The 19,509-nt window shown below is 49.1% G+C and overlaps 9 protein-coding genes across 9 annotated transcripts; 4 read left to right on the top strand and 5 right to left on the bottom strand.

Moving 5' to 3' along the window:
• Window positions 1-13: 13 nt before the first annotated feature.
• Window positions 14-482, top strand: EDB91DRAFT_1195235 (uncharacterized protein; the record flags this gene model as incomplete). The annotated part of the gene is made up of 3 exons (XM_041320578.1): window positions 14-225; window positions 266-335; window positions 405-482. Coding segments are annotated over 3 exons (357 nt in total), but the record flags the coding sequence as incomplete, so codon positions are not given.
• A 420-nt stretch (window positions 483-902) lies between these two features.
• On the bottom strand, window positions 903-1,344 carry EDB91DRAFT_1243172 (uncharacterized protein; the record flags this gene model as incomplete). Its single annotated transcript, XM_041322258.1, has 2 exons — window positions 903-1,142; window positions 1,198-1,344. 2 exons carry the CDS (start codon window positions 1,342-1,344, stop codon window positions 903-905), a joined length of 387 nt encoding a protein of 128 aa, XP_041182486.1.
• Window positions 1,345-2,443: 1,099 nt separating this feature from the next.
• EDB91DRAFT_1045012 (uncharacterized protein) lies at window positions 2,444-2,957 on the bottom strand (the record flags this gene model as incomplete). The annotated part of the gene is made up of 2 exons (XM_041313158.1): window positions 2,444-2,760; window positions 2,816-2,957. 2 exons carry the CDS (start codon window positions 2,955-2,957, stop codon window positions 2,444-2,446), a joined length of 459 nt encoding a protein of 152 aa, XP_041182485.1.
• Window positions 2,958-6,864: 3,907 nt separating this feature from the next.
• EDB91DRAFT_1102256 (uncharacterized protein) lies at window positions 6,865-7,867 on the top strand. Its single transcript, XM_041317280.1, has 6 exons — window positions 6,865-6,968; window positions 7,027-7,129; window positions 7,182-7,214; window positions 7,382-7,441; window positions 7,491-7,638; window positions 7,698-7,867. The coding sequence occupies exons 1-6, from the start codon at window positions 6,948-6,950 to the stop codon at window positions 7,735-7,737; spliced, it is 405 nt and encodes a 134-aa protein (XP_041182484.1). The 5' UTR covers window positions 6,865-6,947; the 3' UTR covers window positions 7,738-7,867.
• A 939-nt stretch (window positions 7,868-8,806) lies between these two features.
• On the top strand, window positions 8,807-9,269 carry EDB91DRAFT_1234472 (ubiquitin-related domain-containing protein; the record flags this gene model as incomplete). The annotated part of the gene is made up of 5 exons (XM_041321213.1): window positions 8,807-8,824; window positions 8,882-8,899; window positions 8,955-8,984; window positions 9,041-9,123; window positions 9,185-9,269. 5 exons carry the CDS (start codon window positions 8,807-8,809, stop codon window positions 9,267-9,269), a joined length of 234 nt encoding a protein of 77 aa, XP_041182483.1.
• Window positions 9,270-9,486: 217 nt separating this feature from the next.
• EDB91DRAFT_1234471 (uncharacterized protein) lies at window positions 9,487-10,345 on the bottom strand (the record flags this gene model as incomplete). Its single annotated transcript, XM_041321212.1, has 3 exons — window positions 9,487-9,726; window positions 9,808-10,238; window positions 10,324-10,345. 3 exons carry the CDS (start codon window positions 10,343-10,345, stop codon window positions 9,487-9,489), a joined length of 693 nt encoding a protein of 230 aa, XP_041182482.1.
• A 265-nt stretch (window positions 10,346-10,610) lies between these two features.
• EDB91DRAFT_1292631 (histidine phosphatase superfamily) lies at window positions 10,611-12,122 on the bottom strand (the record flags this gene model as incomplete). Its single annotated transcript, XM_041324865.1, has 9 exons — window positions 11,943-12,122; window positions 11,836-11,886; window positions 11,565-11,706; window positions 11,457-11,488; window positions 11,386-11,396; window positions 11,287-11,330; window positions 11,044-11,234; window positions 10,788-10,995; window positions 10,611-10,729 (listed from the first exon to the last, which is right to left on the bottom strand). Coding segments are annotated over exons 1-9 (819 nt in total), but the record flags the coding sequence as incomplete, so codon positions are not given.
• A 1,590-nt stretch (window positions 12,123-13,712) lies between these two features.
• Window positions 13,713-14,924, top strand: EDB91DRAFT_513585 (HotDog domain-containing protein). The gene is made up of 4 exons (XM_041327540.1): window positions 13,713-14,248; window positions 14,301-14,511; window positions 14,561-14,630; window positions 14,700-14,924. The coding sequence occupies exons 1-4, from the start codon at window positions 13,993-13,995 to the stop codon at window positions 14,793-14,795; spliced, it is 633 nt and encodes a 210-aa protein (XP_041182480.1). The 5' UTR covers window positions 13,713-13,992; the 3' UTR covers window positions 14,796-14,924.
• Window positions 14,925-15,022: 98 nt separating this feature from the next.
• Window positions 15,023-19,482, bottom strand: EDB91DRAFT_1343464 (uncharacterized protein; the record flags this gene model as incomplete). Its single annotated transcript, XM_041325780.1, has 11 exons — window positions 19,338-19,482; window positions 19,094-19,277; window positions 17,705-18,935; window positions 17,191-17,648; window positions 17,021-17,140; window positions 16,649-16,968; window positions 16,357-16,598; window positions 16,156-16,298; window positions 15,905-16,100; window positions 15,501-15,853; window positions 15,023-15,445 (listed from the first exon to the last, which is right to left on the bottom strand). Exons 2-11 carry the CDS (start codon window positions 19,217-19,219, stop codon window positions 15,023-15,025), a joined length of 3,612 nt encoding a protein of 1,203 aa, XP_041182479.1. The 5' UTR covers window positions 19,220-19,277; window positions 19,338-19,482.
• Between the last annotated feature and the right edge of the window lie 27 nt (window positions 19,483-19,509).

Here is a 19,509-nt window from a genome sequence, read left to right as displayed (position 1 = left end):
TGGGATGCTCTCAGACATGCTTAATTTTGCTGGAACCCTGCACGGTGGTTGTTTGGCGATGATGATTGACATGCATGTTTCTTCTACTCATTTTTGGCTGGGACTAATACGGATATGCAGCTGCTCGACATTGTCCATTTACGTCCTTGGAGCCTCGACAAGTGGCCGTGGTGTATTCGGCGTATCACAGTCTCTAAATATCGTCTATCATTCACCAGCATTGGCGTACGTTCAGATAGCACACTAATTGCTTTCTACTGAAAAGGGGCGACAAGTTGCACATTGTGAACATAACACTTACCTTTGGTAGCCGGGCACTCTCAACTCGTTGTGAAGTAAGATTCTGGCCCTTGAAGCTCTATATTTGCTTCGGCAGCTTATAATTATTATGTTTGACTTCAAAGGTATGGAATGTTACGCGACATCGACTAGTCGCATCAGCTGTACGTATCAACATGGTTCCATCTGAACTAAATGCATCTAAATCTGTTAAACTCTGACCTACATAGCCGCTATGCTGATTGACGACTTATACGTACCGCACTCCTCATCATACACTTGGAAAGTTGATTGGTCTGTATCATATAATGTAGTTGTTCGTGTAAATATGATATTCGAGGGGTATCAACCCAAACCCAAACGACGGTTATCATGATACATGTAGCGCAAATGAATGTTGAAGATCGAGTCCGCGATCTCGAATGATACACAGCCCAAATGAAATCACTTCTTCCAAGTGTTTATATCGGGGGCCATGAATGAACCAGCCTGGACTGTTCCCGCACCAATGGATCTCAATATTTCCATCCGCCTGTCCTCCCATGCCTTGAGTGCTTTGAAAAGCTGTAATATCTTATCGCGTTTCCCTTGTCGGACGTCGTTGATGCTCACGCTACCCATTTTTACGTCGTTGTTGAGGAGGAAGTCAAATAGGCGGAATAGTCCAACTTGTCGTCTTTGGGGCCAGACGGGAACGCTGAATCTGGCACGGGTGGTGACAGTGATTTCCCTACAACTGTTTCCGCGAGGCGAAGAAGCGCAAGACCGCTATAAAGACGTCCAGTGGGATCGAAATTTTGCAACGCCGCTGGTAAGTGTGAATTAGCCCATTCAATCAGACCCGCGTCAGATGGGTCCAGCTGCTGTATAGGATTGGTGAGACAGTATCACACGGTGACGAAAAGATAGTGATCATACCACGGTAGTTGCCGGAGACCCCTGTCGACGTGCCTCTCTGGTGGGGCGGGGAGGAGCTTCGTTCGTCATAGATGCTGCTTTGGACTCAGCGGCTCGTCGTCGGACTGGCCTGACACGGGTTGCTGAGTAAAAAACGAATCGAGACATGTCCGTTCGCTATCTCGTGCATCACTGGCATCTGGCGATAGTATACCCATCAGGAGCATCACGAGAAGACAATTGATTTGGATTCTCGCGGCGCTAAGCCTTTTGTATCGCATCACGAGTGGAAGGGGACGGCGGTCGAGGGGCAGGGTTCATCGCTTGGGTGACTGTTAGAGAGATGGTGGGAATACTCGAATAGTCTCTGCTAATGGTGACCTTCATGATGGCTTTCATCCACTCGTGTACCACAATTTGCTCGTCAGAGCTGAAAAAATGTGTCTTATCCGTATCGTGTACTAAGTATTCTGAAGCCATAACGTCACGGATCGACATTCTCATCCGCGATGACCTTGTATCCGACAATATTGATGTAGCCCCTTAATTTTCACCTCCTGAGCAACATGCATCAAAACGATACAAAAGCACAGCGCGTACGCGGTAATCCTCGGCGGAGGCTTCCTGGACTTCCCTAGGGAAGTAGTAAAGGTGCCTCCGAACAAACTATGCCGCTCCGTTCCTTTCGTTGCACTGAGTCTGTCTCGTTTGTTCCGATTATGCTTGCTCGTAATGCTGGAGTCGGCCAGCAGGTCCCGGTTCTGCGATCTGGGTGATGCCACCGCTAAGGACGAAGGAGTCGGTAGCGCAGTGGTAGAATTATTGTTGGAAGAAGTCTCGCCCTTCTCCTTCGCGGTAGATGATTACTCCATGGAGCGACCAAAGGGGCGCCGGCGTTGCTTAGCCACAGAGCTTCCATTTTCTCCCTGTAGACAAGGTTCAACTAATGCTACACACGAAAAGAAGATATGAAATCATTTCACTCAGTGCGCCGCGATCATCGTCTGGCGACTCTACGAGCTGGTGCACATCGTCTTGAGAACGTTTGTTTAGAGCACCATCACTAGGCGAAGGGAAAAGGTGACCTGACCCAGTACACTAAACAATGGGTAAGTGATAGAACCAACAGTAGAAGACGAAACACCAACTTTGTGTTCGTTACCATTTGCTGGAACCCCGAGGCCAAGTCCCACATTATTTTCCGTCGAGCCTGTGTTGATACTGAAACCAGCGCTCGACAGACTAGACACTCTTTCTATAAAGTACCTCATGTCTGCAGCTGAACTATCGGTGTTGAGTTCGGCGCAGTGACAGCTGAACTCATGGTGGTCGCGAACATGGGGCTGTTCAGCGACTGATGCGTCGAGCCAGAACGCGAATGTGAGTAGGAGTAAGAATGAGAGTGCTTTAAGGACTGGGCATATTGGGGCGACTGGGCGTCAGGGAAGATGATCGATGGAGAATGTCGTAGTTCGGCGATAGCGTTGGCAATCCGCATACGCTTTCCAAATGCGACGATCCCGATTTCGGCCTTCAGGAGGTTAAGGTCGAGTTCGAGCAGGACATTGCCAGTAATCTCTTGTTCTATGGGGGGTACAACGTTAGTTCTAGTTGCACAATGGGAAAGGAAGAAATGTACCTGTGAACTTATCGCAGACGTCCTGGCCAAAGCCCTTGAACTTCAGCCAGTCAATGACTTCTTCGACGCTCCACTCCGATGGCAGAACAGACTTTGTTGGACTACTATTGTCCCGAGTGGGTTCCGATAATGTCAGCGGCATGGAAGTAATTGAAGCTTGTCCGCTGGATGCAACAATGTTGTGCTTGGACATTAGTAGTGTGCTGACTACACGTGGGGTGGAGGAATGTGGGGTGGGGGCGGAAACAGTGTTAGGAACTTGGCGAATCTCGTGAATCGCAGGCGTGAGAGTAGCGTGGGCGATGGGTTCAGGAGAAGCAGATAATTGTATGAAGGAAAGTTCGACCGGAACAACAGGAGCAGGTGCGAATATGTTGAGCATAGGAGATACAGGAGCAGACCGAGATTGAGATGCATTGCGTTCATGACCAGTAGACGCAGGAGAAACAGCGGGAGAGAGTGAGGTAACAGAAAAGGTCATCTTATCAACTTTGGCTATTTGTTCCCCATCGCCGGGTACAAGGGATGGTAAATCTGCCGGGGGAAGTGTCAGAGATGAATGGATGCTCGAGTTCTTCCTCCTATGATTCTGGGTTCCAGTGGAAGAGAAGATAGCGCCGTTGGAACTGGCGCTTGTTAGTGGCTGAGTTGGGGCGCTCGTACACAGGAATGACGTGACTAATCAGCTTGGAATGGGGAGGCAGGGTGGGGAATAAAAGAGACTTGCTGTGCAATGTCATCCAGCGATCGCTCTACTTTCTTGCTGGTCTCCTGGTAAGTTGAAACTCCATCTGAGCATCGTGTACGGATTTGAACTGACAATCTGCTTCAGCAGGCAACGTGCAGAATCTCTTGAACGAGTTAAGCTTGACAATAACTCAAGGTCAGGCGTACAGCATACGAGGAGAGCGCACCACCGACCCTTAGAACACATCCAAATAACTGGGAGACCTTCCATCATCGCTGGTGGGCCATGGCTTCCGGCTCGATGCAGCCCGTTGTAGCAGCAAATAAATCGATTCTGACACCAGTCATGACTTTGGAGGGTCATGAACGATTCAATGGCAACGATGGCGAGCAACACCAATACCCCCAATTTGTATCCATCTCCTACTTTCCCGACGGCAAGCAAATGATCAGCGGAAGTCAGGACAAGACCATTCGGAGATGGGATTTGCAGGAGGGAAAGGAAATTGAGGAGGTGCGGGATGTTTGTGAGCAAAGAGTAGATATGTTGGAGGTATCAAGGGATGGTCGATGGGTTGTTACTGCCGGTAGAGGTAACGATACCGAGGGAGGGAAGGTCAAAGTCTGTGATGTTGAGACAGGCATCGTGAGAATATTTCAATCTCACTCAAAGTCACGGAGGATCGATATCTCCCCGGACAGCACGCTGCTCGCGGATTGGTCGAATGACTCGGATCCCTACACATTGGATGGCAGGATAGGCAGTACAACGCGGATATGGAGTTTGGATACGGGCAAACTCGTGGGTGGTCCATTCAAGATGGATTATTTCCTGGGCACAGTTCGATTCTCGCGAGACTCGAAGAAGCTCGCAGTCATGTCACATGGAGCGATGTGCCTTGACGTGTGGGACGTCCAAACACAGAAACTAGTTGTCTCGGTTGGGAATTCCTCTTACGTCGGCACTATGACACACCGGCCAGTGTTCTGGACAACACAAGACAAAACCATCGTAGCTGCGTTTAGCTTCAAGAATTTGGATGACAACCTTCCTCACTGGCATGAGCCCGATACGATCTATGAGTTCGATGCGTCGACACTGGAGATTGTCGGAGCTCCCTTCAAAGAGCACACCCATTGGATCACCGATCTAGCACTTTCATTTGATTGTGCTCTCCTCGCTAGCACTGCCGCCGACCACACCATCAAGCTCTGGGCCTTCCAGTCTCGCCAGCTACTCGCCTCATTTGACGTCCAGTATCCCGAAATGCTTATCTACTCACCCAATTCACATCAACTGGCTTACACCACCTGGGATGATACCAAGATCTACATATATGACATTCCACTCGACATCCTTGCTAGAATCCGGCCCACAGCACAAGAAAAGCCCAGTGTATGCATTGCCTCCCATATATCTGTTTGGGTGTGCGCTTAGAACATTCTCTTGCAGACAAGTGTATCCAAAATTCCCGATGGACTCAATGTGCGTGTCCCTATTCTTTTACTACACCACTCCATCAATGCCATTATCGCAGTTCGACGCAACTCGTCGTGCCGTGCGCCGTAACCCAGTGTTACCGCGTGTCATATCTCGCCCTCCTAGACCTCCTCCTACAAGAGACCTACAGCAACATGCATTCTTTCGCTACCTCCGCAACCTCCTTCCTTCTCGCACGAGCGTTGATCAGCCCCGTGATTTTCTAGATGTATGTCTTTTGTACCTGTTTCCTTCACAGCTGATTTGATCATCCCCTTCCAGTTTCCTGCGACATTGCCCCTACCTCGCAATCTCTTTCTCTCGGCGCAGGTCATGGCTCAGGGGCCTTCACACACAGATCCCCGCCAGAACGTGAGTATCGACTGCTGCAATGGCTTTTTGACTGACCTTTTTTCAGTCTCGACCTATGCCACCGCTGACCACCACCCAACCAGGCCAATCTTTGACTACCGCTCTTGTCACGTTTACAGCACGCCTAAACCGCCTCTCAACCTGGTGGCCTGTTCGGGCAGGTCATACATCGCCGCCTCGTGTTGATGTTCCTTTCGCGTGGGGTGACTTGGTACGCTCAATTGATTTTCTAGCCACATTTGAGGTCTCATGCACTCATTTTCAGCGTCATGCTGCAGCAGATGCTCCCAGCAATATCGACGATGACTTGATATGCGATGAAGACTATGTTCCTCCTCCTTCACCGACCCAAAATTCACAACCACCACATACGGGGGGGAATAGCGCCGGAGAGCATGGAAGTGGTCGGTTGTGTGGCTGCTTCTAAACTGATCTCACAAACATTTCGCTTTTGCCTTTTATCGCTCGTCGTATGTGTTGTTCTATTGACATTGGCCTGTAGCAGATTCCATCGATACATCCCTCGCATCTTGGTATTAGTGACATGTAAACCAACTCGAAACCTCACGTCTTCTGTCAGATGAAAGCACTGCCCTTGATTTACCACCTGTGTCGACACAAGCGCCTTGGTGCAAAGATGGTTGGTGGTGCGATATACACCGTGCACCTCTGAGGGCATTTTGCAGCATGTGCACCAAACTCCACAGGCCAGGCTCGGTCCCTAACAATACCAGCGCTGAGTACCATTGGCAATGGGCTGCTCGAGAGAATATTTCGCTCGAAGTGCCATTCACGGGGTAAGATCTTCACAGCACAGCATTCTCCTAATTTTAATGTAGCGTGTCAACTGCACGGTCAATTCAGTGTAGTACCTTTTTTGCATCGCACTTATGACACTATAGTCGAGGCAGTGTGTATGAGGCGCAACAGCTTTTCCTGGTACATTCCACGCATGGTGACACTGCTTGGAACGGCATGAGATGGTATGTAGGCCGTCTCCATCAATCTCCCAAAGTTTTCTTGAGATCGAAGGCATCTGGAGTATACTAGTAAGTTCCAATTTCAATTCCATACCGCAATACTTACTACTATATACCGTAGTTGATTGCCTGTGTTGGCGAACAAACATTCATCCGGTGGAGGTATATTAATCTAGCACGAAAACCATCGCAATACACCTGCCAACTGCCTGCCCCTCTGACTCCCTTGCATATGACGATCGTAGTCTCAGACGATCCTAAGTGGTGGCCGCTCATCAATGTTTATCGAATTTACACCTATTTTATAGATTCGTCGAGAAGAAGTCGGATGATGTCGGTGATGTCTCACTCCCTGTCATTTTGCAGTTGCATCCTCTACCAGCAGTGTTGTACGATTGGGGTGGGCAAGATACATGTGCTTTTCGAGTGACTTATTGATGTTCCTATGGTATTCTACAGCACTGACATTCGGACAAGAGGTATGTTGATATCATTAGCAGAACAGCTATCGCACTAAGAATGGTTTACAGTTTGAACTGGTTTTGGTGAGCAGAGTTCCGGGAATAATAGATAATACCGTTAATTTGCAGACAGAGGCAACTGCTGGTCCCTCATGAATGTTCTATATGTCAGTGTACGTATCTTATGTTGTTAGCGCAGTTGGAGAATAGTCTGACTTCAAAATATTCCAGGTGCGCTATATCGGAATACTTTCATTTGTGTATTTACCAGGCTCAGTTAACAAGTGCTATGCTAATAAGACATTATCTCTCGATTCAGCACTAACATTACTGTGTATGTCTCCTCATATTCATTGTGATCGTTGCTTCTGACTGGCGGCATGTAGTAGGTCTCCCATCAGTTTTGGTAACAGATGTAGTGAGGGTTCTGTAGTTATTCCTGCAATTCCCCCCACTCACTGTACTTCTACGTAGGGGTGAGTAAGATCTAAATCAGCTTCAAGTTGTTAGTTCGATATAACGACTGCGATAGCTGTGAGTCCATTTGAAGCATTCCTCTAATGCTCATCAGCGATTGTGCTTTCAGGCACTGTTATTGGCCTTGCACAACGGTGGACGATTTTCATTGTAAATATCATGCTGGATGGTGAGCTACTCGACTGCGGTACCTTGATCGTTGAGATTGACATGACTAGAATACCATGCAAGTCATCATAATTACTCGGTTATATGTCATGTGTCAGCGATCCAGAATGATGTCCATCTTTCTCGTTGTGATCTCCCTGGCTGTCATGATTGCCTGCGTAGTGATCGTCGCAGTAGCAAGCAGCCATGTTTCAGGGGGTGAGTTTCCACTATTTATGGAAGACTTTAGGGCCTCCGGCTCATGGGACGAATACCAGAGGAGCTTATCCTCTCCGGCACCTATTGGTGTGTTCTTGACGGAGACTACCCACTTCTGACATCTGAGACTTGGATACTCGGCGCGGTATGGGGGGTATTCGCACTATGTCTTGCAATCTGGATTGCTGTAAAACACTTCCATGTACAACGACCATCGACAGAAGGGGACTGTTTCACGGTGTTAATAAAAAATCATGTGCTCTACTTCGCTGCGCGAGTTTGCAACTTGGATATGATGTGCGTCTTTCTTCCGCTAAAGTTTCACACCAGACATGCTATTGTTTTTTCCTTGATTCTCGGCCTCCTCTCTCCACAGATATCGGTACGCCAACCTGTGATTGACACATGCATCTGACAACCCTCACTATTTCTATAGAATTCTTTCTTCATGGGAGCTGAGATTTATTTTGGCGTTCTTGAAATTGCCCTGCTCGTGTAGATGTTTGTGTTGGGACCACAGCTCCTCCTTAGCGTTCGAGAATATCCCACTCAGCTCGTTTCCAACTCCAAGATGGGAGCTAGCATGACTACAATTGCATTCCAGGAACGTATACACTTATCAACTGTTGATGATGTGTAGCACAGGAAACGATCAAGCGATGGCCACTTGGAGTTGTAGGGCACACTATGGTACTAGTGAAGCAAGCCTGGGCTGTATGGCCTGTACAAATACTCATAGGGAGGTTCGAGTATACTAAGGGAGATCGCGGCTGAAAGTACGCACCCTCTCTGAACAGAGACCGTTACAGAGAGAATCACTGGCCCATTACTTGCACAATATACTTGGAGGCTGCATTAGATCACATTCACAATAATACTTAGTAGACTTCCCAACAAAGCACCCATAGTACCATCAACTGCGCCGAGAGCTTCGCATATATTAGACTATCTGTCATATCTCAGCTATAATTCCATTGAAAGGTGCATTTCTTGAAGCTTTACTTAGTAGGATCCTTCGGGTTGACAATACGACGATACAAGTCGAAATTCGATTGTGTACCGTGGAAATGTGTCACACTGAGAGCACGTGACTGTACTAGCGTGGGGGTCCCGCTTGAGGACTTTCGGTGCTGAAAGGGGGGGGGTTGTTACCTTTAGATCATTAACCATGCTCATCAAAGTAAAGGTAAGGATGCAGACGTGCTGCCAGCGAACGTTCGACTAACCTGATGACCGCCGCTAGACACTCACTGGCAAGGAGGTGCCTGATTCTAATCCTCACAATCTGATAATGACTAATGAAGTTTCATACACAGATCGAATTGGACATAGATCTCGAAGACAAGGTATCTGAGACTGAGAGTAGTGCCTGTTGAACCCCTTACGAACTCTGGCGGAACAGATCACTCGCATCAAGGAGAAAGTCGAGGAGCAGTCCGGAGTGCCACCACAGCAACAGAGACTGATCTTCGGAGGAAGACAAATGTGCGTCTTGCTATTAGCTTCCATTGGATCGCGCAGACTCACCTTATTGTACTTTATCAAGGCCGGATGATAAGACCGCTAAGGAGTTCAATATCACCGCTGGATCAGTTCTCCATCTTGTTCTTGCTCTACGTGGCGGCTTTTGAGATCAGACCTCTGGAGAGGTATATCAGAGATGTGCTCTAGAGGAGTTTAATTATGAGGTGTATGATTGCGTGCGTTGCTAGATATCGTTTGATTCTCACTTGCTGTCGCATCACTTTTATCTTTTATCGCCCGTTCTCTAACATGGTTCGTGACAATGACATGGTACATATTTACTTTCTACGCACGCAGCTGATTATTTCAGGTAGTGCCCCGCACTTATGGATCGGGTCCTCCGACGATGTCTGCACCTGGTAACAACCACCTGAATGTGATGCTCAATCTCGTCCCCCTCTCAATCCATTCAGGTTCTCCTTGCCCGTCTACTCCTTCACCGACAAAGTCTTTCAGTCTTCCATCGATCCCGTGAGTCCAATTGTAGCGCGCATCCTCCGATAGGACTAAGATACTTCGTTCTTCTAGATAGAGGTCCCATTGATTCCTGCCTAGCGGCATATCCTCTCCGTCCTCTCCGATCGGCTCCTCCTCTCGATTCTTTACCCGCTCAAAGCTCATCACGCATCCGCTTCCAAAGCTCACTCCTATGATTCCATCATCGAATCGTTTCAGTAGATCGACATGAGGCGAGATGCCCTCTCCGGGATGATACAGGTTCAGAATTGCCTGCCGTGCGCGCGGGGGTGCATCCTTGGGAGGGAATAGCATTTCGTGAACTTGCTCAGGTAGATGATCACGCAGCAATTCGGCCAGTCGGTGCAGGAGTGTGATTAAGAACGGTGGTAAGCCACTTCCCATATTCCCGTCGTGCTCGGAGGTTGTGCGTCCAAAGAGCATGATCTGATTTATGCCTCGCCCGTCGAAGTAAAGGCGCATGCACTGCTGAACGATATCGTTTGCTAACTCGAGAGGCAATCTGATGGGTGGAGCGAAAAGCCCAGGGATGGGTGGCGCGGTGCGCATGGCAATGTGAGGCTCGTCAAAGAGCGAATCGACTTCAGAGTCACTGCTTTCTGAGAAAGGACTAGTGGCACGAGTGCCATGCTCTGCTCTGCTGCATGCGTTATGCTCTACTTTAGTGAAAGTTGGAAGGCGCACCTGCGTCGTTTACCGCGTGCATTGGTACTAGACGCGTCAGTGCTGGCAGGTGGTGAGATGGTATCACACGTGGAAGCCCGCACCCCATTTAAGTATACACGTAATGCTGTGAGCAGTGCGAACTTTCTATTGTATTTCAGATCAAGCAGGACAATGTGATGCCAGGGCCCAGAATACGAGCTGCCTTCTCCTTCAACCATATTTGACATCATCCTCGAGTTATCGAGTCAAGCCGTTCTAAGAGATGGTCGACTTAACAACCACTGGTAAAACCCCTAGCTTGGAATAAGCATGAGTCCTCGAATCGAGTTTGAACACGAACCTCCAGTGGGTAAAATGTATTGTTTGTGTTTCGTGGTCCGCAACACTGCACTCACGATGCCTCCATGGGCAGTGAATGAGATGACTAGGCGAGGCGAGCGCTCAATCCGCCGATCAATGAACAGGCGGGGTATGATGCTCACATTGTTCCTGGTCGTTATCAAAAATCATGTCGAGTACGCGCCTCATCCGGGTATCGATTTCTTCATGAGTCTCCCTCAATTCAGCGTTCCAGAGTTCGTCTTCCTCTACGAACCCTTCTTCGATGTCGAAGTCTGGGAAAGATCGTTTGATATAAGTGCGCGTTCTTCGCTTGTCACAGGTATGAACGCCGTTTCCTTCTCTAAGATTCTGTAACGTGTCGAGCAAACCTAACGAAGATTTCTTGTGTCCTCGTACCTCAATGATCATCGTGCGCTGTGATTCAGGTATAACAGAGTCAAATGTTATCATGTTTGTATGGATGGCTCGCGTAAGAGGACTGCAGTAGAGCTTCCCCGGAAGGGGAATGTCGAACTCGAGTTCTTTCTTCCATGCGTCATGGGCAGATTTCGCCTGATCCTTGCCAAGAGCAGTCAATTCCGGATCCGCTATCACAAGTTGTGAGGCCGCGCAATTCAGAGAATGGGTGATGATACTGACGTCCCCAAATCAATTCTCCATCGCCGTTCTTCTTCGACCAGTAGCTTGATAAATGCACTCAGGGAACTTCATCTAAGGAAGAGGATGAAAGAAATGTACTCGTTCCATGCCTTCAGATGCGGGGGCACAATGTTAGAACAGAATGGGCACTATGATGATGTAGGTCGCACCTGTGTGCCGTACTTCGCCTCGGCTACGTTGTCTGTGGGGAAAAGTTATCATACCATAAATTTTCTGATCAGTTCATCGAGTGTTATCTTCAAAACATGAAACCTCACGAAAGCCTTCACCGTGTCTGCCCACGAAAAACACCTTATACTGCGTATCTGCAGGAGAGGACGTATTAAGCCGATCTATCTTTTCCCTGAACGTCTTCCATCGATCATCAGAAGCGTCTTTCAACCCGAATCGAGGAGGAAGCTATCCAGAAACTTGAGTTCAACCATGCTTGACTTCATGTTCGACGGAGATAAACGTAGACTTACAGCCTTCAGTATGAAAGGACGCGATTATGCTGATCAGCCAAGCGAAATCCTCATGGTCAAACACTACCTCGCCTAGACGAGCGCCACCTTCTTGCACGAAGAATCCTTCGACCACCTGCCATCGGACTCATTTAGCTCTCGACCTCACAGAAATATGACTCGCAAACTGACTTCATAAGACCGCTGGGACATTGCTGTACCAGGACTCCAACTTCAGGAGAAATCTTTCGCGGGGAATCACTATAAAAAGGAACAATTATCTTCCCTCGTATACTAGGTCTATCCTAGTGGGATCAAAGGAGTCCCAGGGTCACGGTGCGGCAGAGACTATAAGCAATCACGCGCACTTTTCGGTGCTTGGTCACTCATGTAAAATTCACACCTGCAGGCCTGAACTGTGACTTGGCTTTGTCCTCCAGAGTTCAGATGAAGCCGGAAAGCGATATCAAAACCTCACAAGTGGAAGGGAATGCTTCTCCGGAGGTAAAACATGCATTACTAGGCTCTCTACAATGGATGGAGACCCGGACGAACCGCGTCCCGCGGCCGACTGACAAGCCCTTCAGAGGTTTCGAAGCCGAATTCGCGACCCGGCTGCAACTAACAGAGGTCTCTGTATCAGTCAAAGGCGGAGGAGCCGAAGAAACTCGAAGCACGTGTCGTTCTCGAGGTGATTGTGGATGAAGGTGCCTTGTTTCTCATATGCGCTGTGCTCATTGACACATGATGGGGTGCTTTTAGATATGCTTAATGGTAGGTGGAAACTTGCACGGTGGTTGCTCAGCCATGATGATTGACATGCATGTTGTTTCTGCTCATATTTCCCTGGAGCTAATATATAGTTGGGCAGCTGTTCGTCGATGCCCATTTATGCTCTTGGAGCCTCGACAAGCAGTCGTGGCGTATTCGGCGTATCACAGTCTTTGAATTTTGTCTACCATTCACCAGCATTGTTGTACGTTCAAATAGCACTTTAATTACTTCCTGCTGAACCATCGTGCCAGGGGCGACAAGCTACGCATTGTGAGCACAACGCTTACCATTGGTAGCCGGACACTCTCAAGTCGTTGTGAAGTGAGATTCTGGCGAGCTCTCTCCTTCCTTAATCAGCTCATGCCTGGCTTTCAAAGATATGGAATGTTACGCGACACCGATTAGTAGTATCAGCAGTACACATCAAGATGGTTCCGTCTGAACCGAAGGCATCTGAATCTGCCAAACTCTGACCTACATGGGCCCCATATTGATTTACACCCATACCTGGCTGCTTGGAAAGTCTACTCCATGGAATGTAGTCATTCGTAGAATGTGATATTCAATGGATGTCCAGAGTGTTCTAGCACTCTGTTCACTGACAAGTTAATGTTGCGTAGCTTTAAGTTTCCACTCCAAGTGTCTAACAGCCTTCTCGGGTGCCTTGGCACTCATTTTTCATGAGGTATAAGCGAATTCAAGGCACATGCACTGTCACATCAATGTCAATCCTTTTTGCTTGGCAGTTTTCAACATCAACATCTTCTACATCTCATACTTATCCGACGCCAAACCTATCACACAACCACAGAAGATATGTCGCACCCCGAGGCCGGCTTCGAGATGTACTGCCCCCATGGACAAACGTGTGCAGTGCACATGGGCATTGTAGTTCAACAACTCGGTGACAACCTTGACAGGGAGTATGACTACAGACTCGAGTGTGGAACTTCTGTTATCTAATTACGGAACTCCTGCGACGGGCTCAAAGGCACCTGGTGATAGGAAACCATCTGCGCTCGACAAAGCCCTCCTCTCACCAACGTGGGAATCGGGAAAGAACTCTCAGCATCGCGCAAGAGGTATGTCATTTAACACAACCACCAGTATTTCGTGCATTGCGATTTTAGCATCGTAACCCTAGCAAACACTCTACGAGTTTCATACTCTCCGGAGTCCGGCACCGGTTCTGTCTTATGGAATTCATATACGATCTTGAAGGACGAGCGCGAAGGAATGTTAACTCACCTCCTGGTCTGATGGATAGTTTCATGCAGCGATTACTGCTACTGGATGCTCCGAGGACTGGTGAACAAGGTTCCCGCGGACGAAGCAGCTCGCCCTTATCTCGAGTAAACATTTAGCTGATATACATGACACTAAAGGGTTTTGACATTCATACTCGCTTGAAGTTGATTGTCAGCAGATAAAACTGACAAAGACACTGTGACTTGGCTGTGTCCCCCAGATGAAGCCAGAAAGCGATTGTGTCGACACCTCCCAAGTGGAAGGGAATGCTTCTTCGGCGGTAAAACATGCATTGCTCAGCTCTTTGCAATCGATGAAGACGAGCCACGTCTCGCGGCCGACTGGCAAGCCCTTCAGAGGTTTCGAAGCCGAGTTCACATCATGGCTGCAACTAACAGAGGTATCTGTATTGCCAAAGGCAGAGGAGCCCGAGAAACTCGAAGGACGTGTTGTCTTCGAGGCGACTGTGGACGAAGGTGCCTTTTATTTCTTATTCGCTGTGCTCATTGACCCATGGGATGCTCTTAGACATGCTTAATTTTGCTGGAACCCTGCACGGTGGTTGTTTGGCGATGATGATTGACATGCATGTTTCTTCTACTCATTTTTGGCTGGAACTAATACGGATATGCAGCTGCTCGACATCGCCCATTTACGTCCTTGGAGCCTCGACAAGCGGCCGTGGTGTATTCGGCGTATCACAGTCTTTAAATATCGTTTATCATTCACCAGCATTGACGTACGTTCAGATAGCGCACTAATTGCTTTCTACTGAACCATCGTGTCAGGGGCGACAAGCTACACATTGTGAACACGACACTTACCCTTGGTAGCCGGGCACTCTCAACTCGTTGTGAGGTAAGATTCTGGCCCTCAAAGCTCTATATTTGCTTCAGCAGCTTATAATTATTATGTCTGACTTCAAAGGTATGGAATGTTACGCGACATCGACTAGTCGCATCAGCTGTACATATCAACATGGTTCCATCTGAACCGAAGGCATCTAAATCTGCTAAACTCTGACCTACAAAACCGCTATGCCGACTGACGACTTATACGTACCGCACTCCTCATCATACACTTGGAAAGTTGATCTGGTCTGTATCATGTAATAATGTAGTTGTTCGTGTAAATGTGATATTCGAGGGGTATCAACCCAAACGCAAACGAGGGTTATCATGATATATGTAGCGCAAATGAATGTTGAAGATCGAGTCCGCGATCTCGAATGATATACAGCCCAAATGAAATCACTTCTTCCATGTGTTTATATCGGGGGTCATGAATGAACCAGCCTGGACTGTTCCCGCACCAATAGATCTCAATATTTCTATCCGCCTGTCCTCCCATGCCTTGAGTGCTTTGAGAAGCTGTAATATCTTATCGCGTTTCCCTTGTCGGACGTCGTTGATGCTCACGCTACCCATTTTTACGTCGTTGTCGAGGAGGAAGTCAAATAGGCGGAATAGCCCATCCAACTTGTCATCTTTGGGGCCAGACGGGAATGCTGAATCTGGCACGGGTGGTGACGGTGATTTCCCTACAACTGTTTCCGCGAGGCGAAGAAGCGCAAGACCGCTATAAAGACGTCCAGTGGGATCGAAATTTTGCAACGCCGCTGGTAAGTGTGAATTAGCCCATTCAATCAGACCCGCGTCAGATGGGTCCAGCTGCTGTATAGGGTCAGTGAGACGGTATCACACGGCGACGAAAAGACAGTGGACATACCACAGTAGTTGCCGGAGACCCCTGTCGACGTGCCTCTCTGGTGGGGCGGGGAGGAGCTTCGTTCGTCATAGATGCTGCTTTGGACTCGTCGTCGGACTGGCCTGAGACGGGTTGCTGAGTAAAAAACGAATCGAGACGCGTCCGTTCGCTATCTTGTGCATCGCTGGCATCTGGCGATAGTATACCCATCAGGACTCGAGCATCACGAGAAGACAATTGATTTGGATTCTCGCGGCGCAAAGCCTTTTGTGTAGCATCACGAGCGGAAGGAGACGGCGGTCGAGGGGCAGGGTTCATCGCTTGGGCGACTGTTAGAGGGATGGTGGGAATGTTGACAGAAGAAACAACAGGTTCTGTTCAATAGTTTGTTAGGCGAGTGACCAAAGACAACGGCTCAGACTTACTCGAATAGTCTCTGCCAATGGTGGCCTTCATGATGGCTTTCATCCACTCACGTACCACGATTTGCTCGTCAGAGCTGAAAAAATGTGTCTTATCCGTATCGTGTACTATTCTGAAGCCATAACGTCCTGGATCGACATTCTCATCCGCGATGACCTTGTATCCGACAATATTGATGTAGCCCTTAATTTTCACCTCCTGAGCAACATGCATCAGCGTACGCCCTCACGATTAAGTAGGCGGAAGCCCCTACCGATTGATTGTCGCTCCGCAAGATGTACAGATGCGGACCCTTGATAACGAAGTACCGCACCTTCCAGGTATTGTAGTGATCACCTTTCTTGCGCATCCATCCTTGGTGATCAGGAGTGCCGATCTGGTCAATGATACTCTTTCCTGGTTTGAACGTAGGACCTCGAGGGTGGCTCTCAGGACCGTCAGTGCGTTTTGTCACTTCCGCTGATGATTCTTTCTCTTTGAGTGTTTGGCCTGTCCGCGTCTCTCAATTTCTCAGATGACTTTTCCCTCAACTTCCTCGTTTCGTCAAGGGAGTCGCTGTGCGAGGGATTGAGAAGAGTACTGGAAGCCGATCCGTCTGACGTTGATGGGCGACCTGAGGACTTCTTGCTGCCGTACAACCGGGCCAGATTGAGACTCGAAGTTTTCTCCATTGGGCTGTCGTTATCCATCAATGACCTGTTTCAGAGTGAGCGGTTGAGCAAACGATACAAAAGCACAGCGCGTACGCGGTAATCCTCGGCGGAGGCTTCCTGGACTTCCCTAGGGAAGTAGTAAAGGTGCCTCCGAACAAACTATGCCTCTCCGTTCCTTTCGTCGCACTGTCCCGTTTGTTCCGATTATGCTTGCTCGTAATGCTAGAGTCGTCCACCAGGTCCCGCTTCCGTGATCTGGGTGACGACACCGCTAAGGACGAAGGAGTCGGTAGCGCAGTGGTAGAATTATTGTTGGAAGAAGTCTCGCCCTTCTCCTTCGCGGTAGATGATGACTCCATGGAGCGACCAAAGAGGCGCCGCCGTTGCTTGGCCGCAGAGCTTCCATTTTCTCCCTGTAGACAAAGTTCAACTGATGCTACACACGAAAAGAAGATATGAAATCACCTCGCTCAGTGCGCCGCGATCATCGTCCGGCGACTCTACGAGCTGGCGCACATCGTCTTGAGAACGTTTGTTCAGAGCACCATCACTAGGCGAAGGTACAAGGTGACCTGACCCAGTACGCTAAACAATGGGTAAGTGATGGAACCAACAGTAGAAGACGAAACACCAACTTTGTGTTCGTTACCATTCGCCGGGACCCCAAGGCCAAGTCCCACATTATTTTCTGTCGAGCCTCCGTTGATACTGAAACCAGCGCTCGACAGACTAGACACTCTTTCTATGAAGTGGCTCGTATCTGCAGCTGGACTATCGCCGCTGAGCATCGAACCAAACGTCGCTGAGTTCGGCGCAGTGATAGCTGAACTCATGGTGGTCGCGAACATGGGGCTGTTCAGCGACTGATGCGTCGAGCCAGAACGCGAATGCGAGTAGGAGTAAGAATGAGAGTGCTTTAAGGACTGGGCATGTTGGGGCGACTGGGCGTCAGGGAAGATGATCGATGGAGGACGTCGTAGTTCTGCGATAGCGTTGGCAATGCGCATACGCTTTCCAAATGCGACGATGCCGATTTCGGCCTTTAGGAGGTTAAGGTCGAGTTCGAGCAGGACATCGCCGGTAATCTCTTGTTCTATGGGGGGTACAACGTTAGTTCTAGTTGCACGATGGGAAAGGAAGAAAATGTACCTGTGAACTTATCGCAGACGTCCTGACCAAAGCCCTTGGACTTCAGCCAGTCAATAACGTCTTCGACGCTCCACTCCGATGGTGGAACAGACTTCGTTGGACTACTACTGTCCCGGGTGGGTTCCGATAATGTCAGCGGCATGGAAGTGGTTGAAGCTTGTCCGCTGGATGCAACACTGTTGTGCTTGGACATTGGTGATGTGCTGACTACACGTGGGGTGGAGGAACGTGGGGTGGGGGCGGAAACAGCGTCAGGAACTTGGCGAATCTCGCGAATCGCAGGCGTGAGAGTAGCGTGGGCGGTGGGTTCAGGAGAAGCAGGTAATTGTATGGAGGAAAGTTCGACCGGAACAACAGGAACAGGTGCGAATATGTTGAGCATAGGAGATACGGGAGCGGACCGAGATTGAGATGCACTGCGTTCATGACCAGTAGACGCAGGAGAACCAGCGGGAGAGAGTGAGGTAACAGAAAAGGTCATCTTATCAACTTTGGCTGTTTGTTCCCCATCACCGGGTACAAGGGATGGTAAATCTCCCGGGGGAAGTGTCAGAGATGAATGGATGCTCGAGTTCTTCCTCCTATGATTCTGGGTTCCCGCGCCATCGTTATCAGCATCTTCCTCATCTTCCTCGGGGATATGGGGATGATCACGTGCGAACTGTATATTCAAAAATGTGTCGTCCACTTCTTCCGTTTCACTTTCATCACTCATTTCGACTTCTATCGGAGGAGCCAGAGAGCGTATCTCCACATCTGTAGCAGCTTTTGCTTCCACGACCTTACGCGCCTGTTCTGCAAGTTTGTCTCGGGCGCTACGGTGCCAGTCATCTCCGTCCTCCTGCAAGCTAGCGCCTCCGTCTGTTTCTGTATCAGTGTCGCGGTCGGTGTCTCCGTGGTGAGTGCTGGCGAAACTGAAGCTGCGAGCTCCGTCTCGATCGTCTCGGCCAAGTTGCTCGATGGCCTTCTGGACGTCCGTCATGGTGGCCTTCATGACTTCTTCCTCTTGTTGTCCCGAAGGCGGTTCGCCAAGGGCGACACCAATATTGGATTCGGAGTCACTGCCGGTGAATGAAGCTGCCTCTTCGTCAAGTGGCTGTATTGTGTCAGGAGGCGGGGTTACGGAAGGGCTAGCGATGGATTGTGGTGGTGAATCCGGACGAGGTGCAGGGGTCGCCGGTGTAGTGTAGCTTTGGGGAAACAGGCCAATTTTACCTGCCAGATTGCGTCCCTGGCAACAAAGTTAACACCCTGAAGCGAAATAGCAAATGAAATTCGGCTGAAGAGTGCAGGGCACTGTGGAGTTTATGTGGGCTGAAGTTAGGCTGCAGAGTTGTGCATGCCTACGACAGCTCCGTGTGCTGGGTAAAAGCAGTAGCCAATGCTCACCTGCCACCAGCCATCGCTGTATTGATCATCTTTCTCTATGACCTCGATGGGCTCACCAGCACGGAAGGTGATTTCGTCCTCGTTTTCGGGTTGAAAGTCGTGAAGTGCATACACATAGTCAGGCATTGTACCGATGGGGTCCGTCACAGACGAACGATCTGTTAAATGACAGCCAAAAAGGTTCCTGAGGTAAGGTGTACTGGGGTTAGCGGAACACGTAGCAGGCACGGCGGAAAGCATATACCTGTTGATCGGAAAGGTCAGGCTACAGGTGATAGTATAGATATGAGAATTATGGCCAACTGCTAAGAGTGACCCGACTTCTCGTCGAAATTCTACGAGTCCGTCAACGTTAACTGCGGTGAGAACAGCTACTAGTATGACCAAAGTATGACCGCAACCCGAACCAGCTCACA

Source organism: Suillus paluster (genome assembly GCF_016628075.1).
Source record: "Suillus paluster strain FC165 chromosome Unknown EDB91scaffold_4, whole genome shotgun sequence".
NCBI lineage: Eukaryota > Fungi > Basidiomycota > Agaricomycetes > Boletales > Suillaceae > Suillus > Suillus paluster.
Note: the sequence above shows the minus strand (reverse complement) of the source record. Positions and strands in the feature narration are given on the sequence as shown.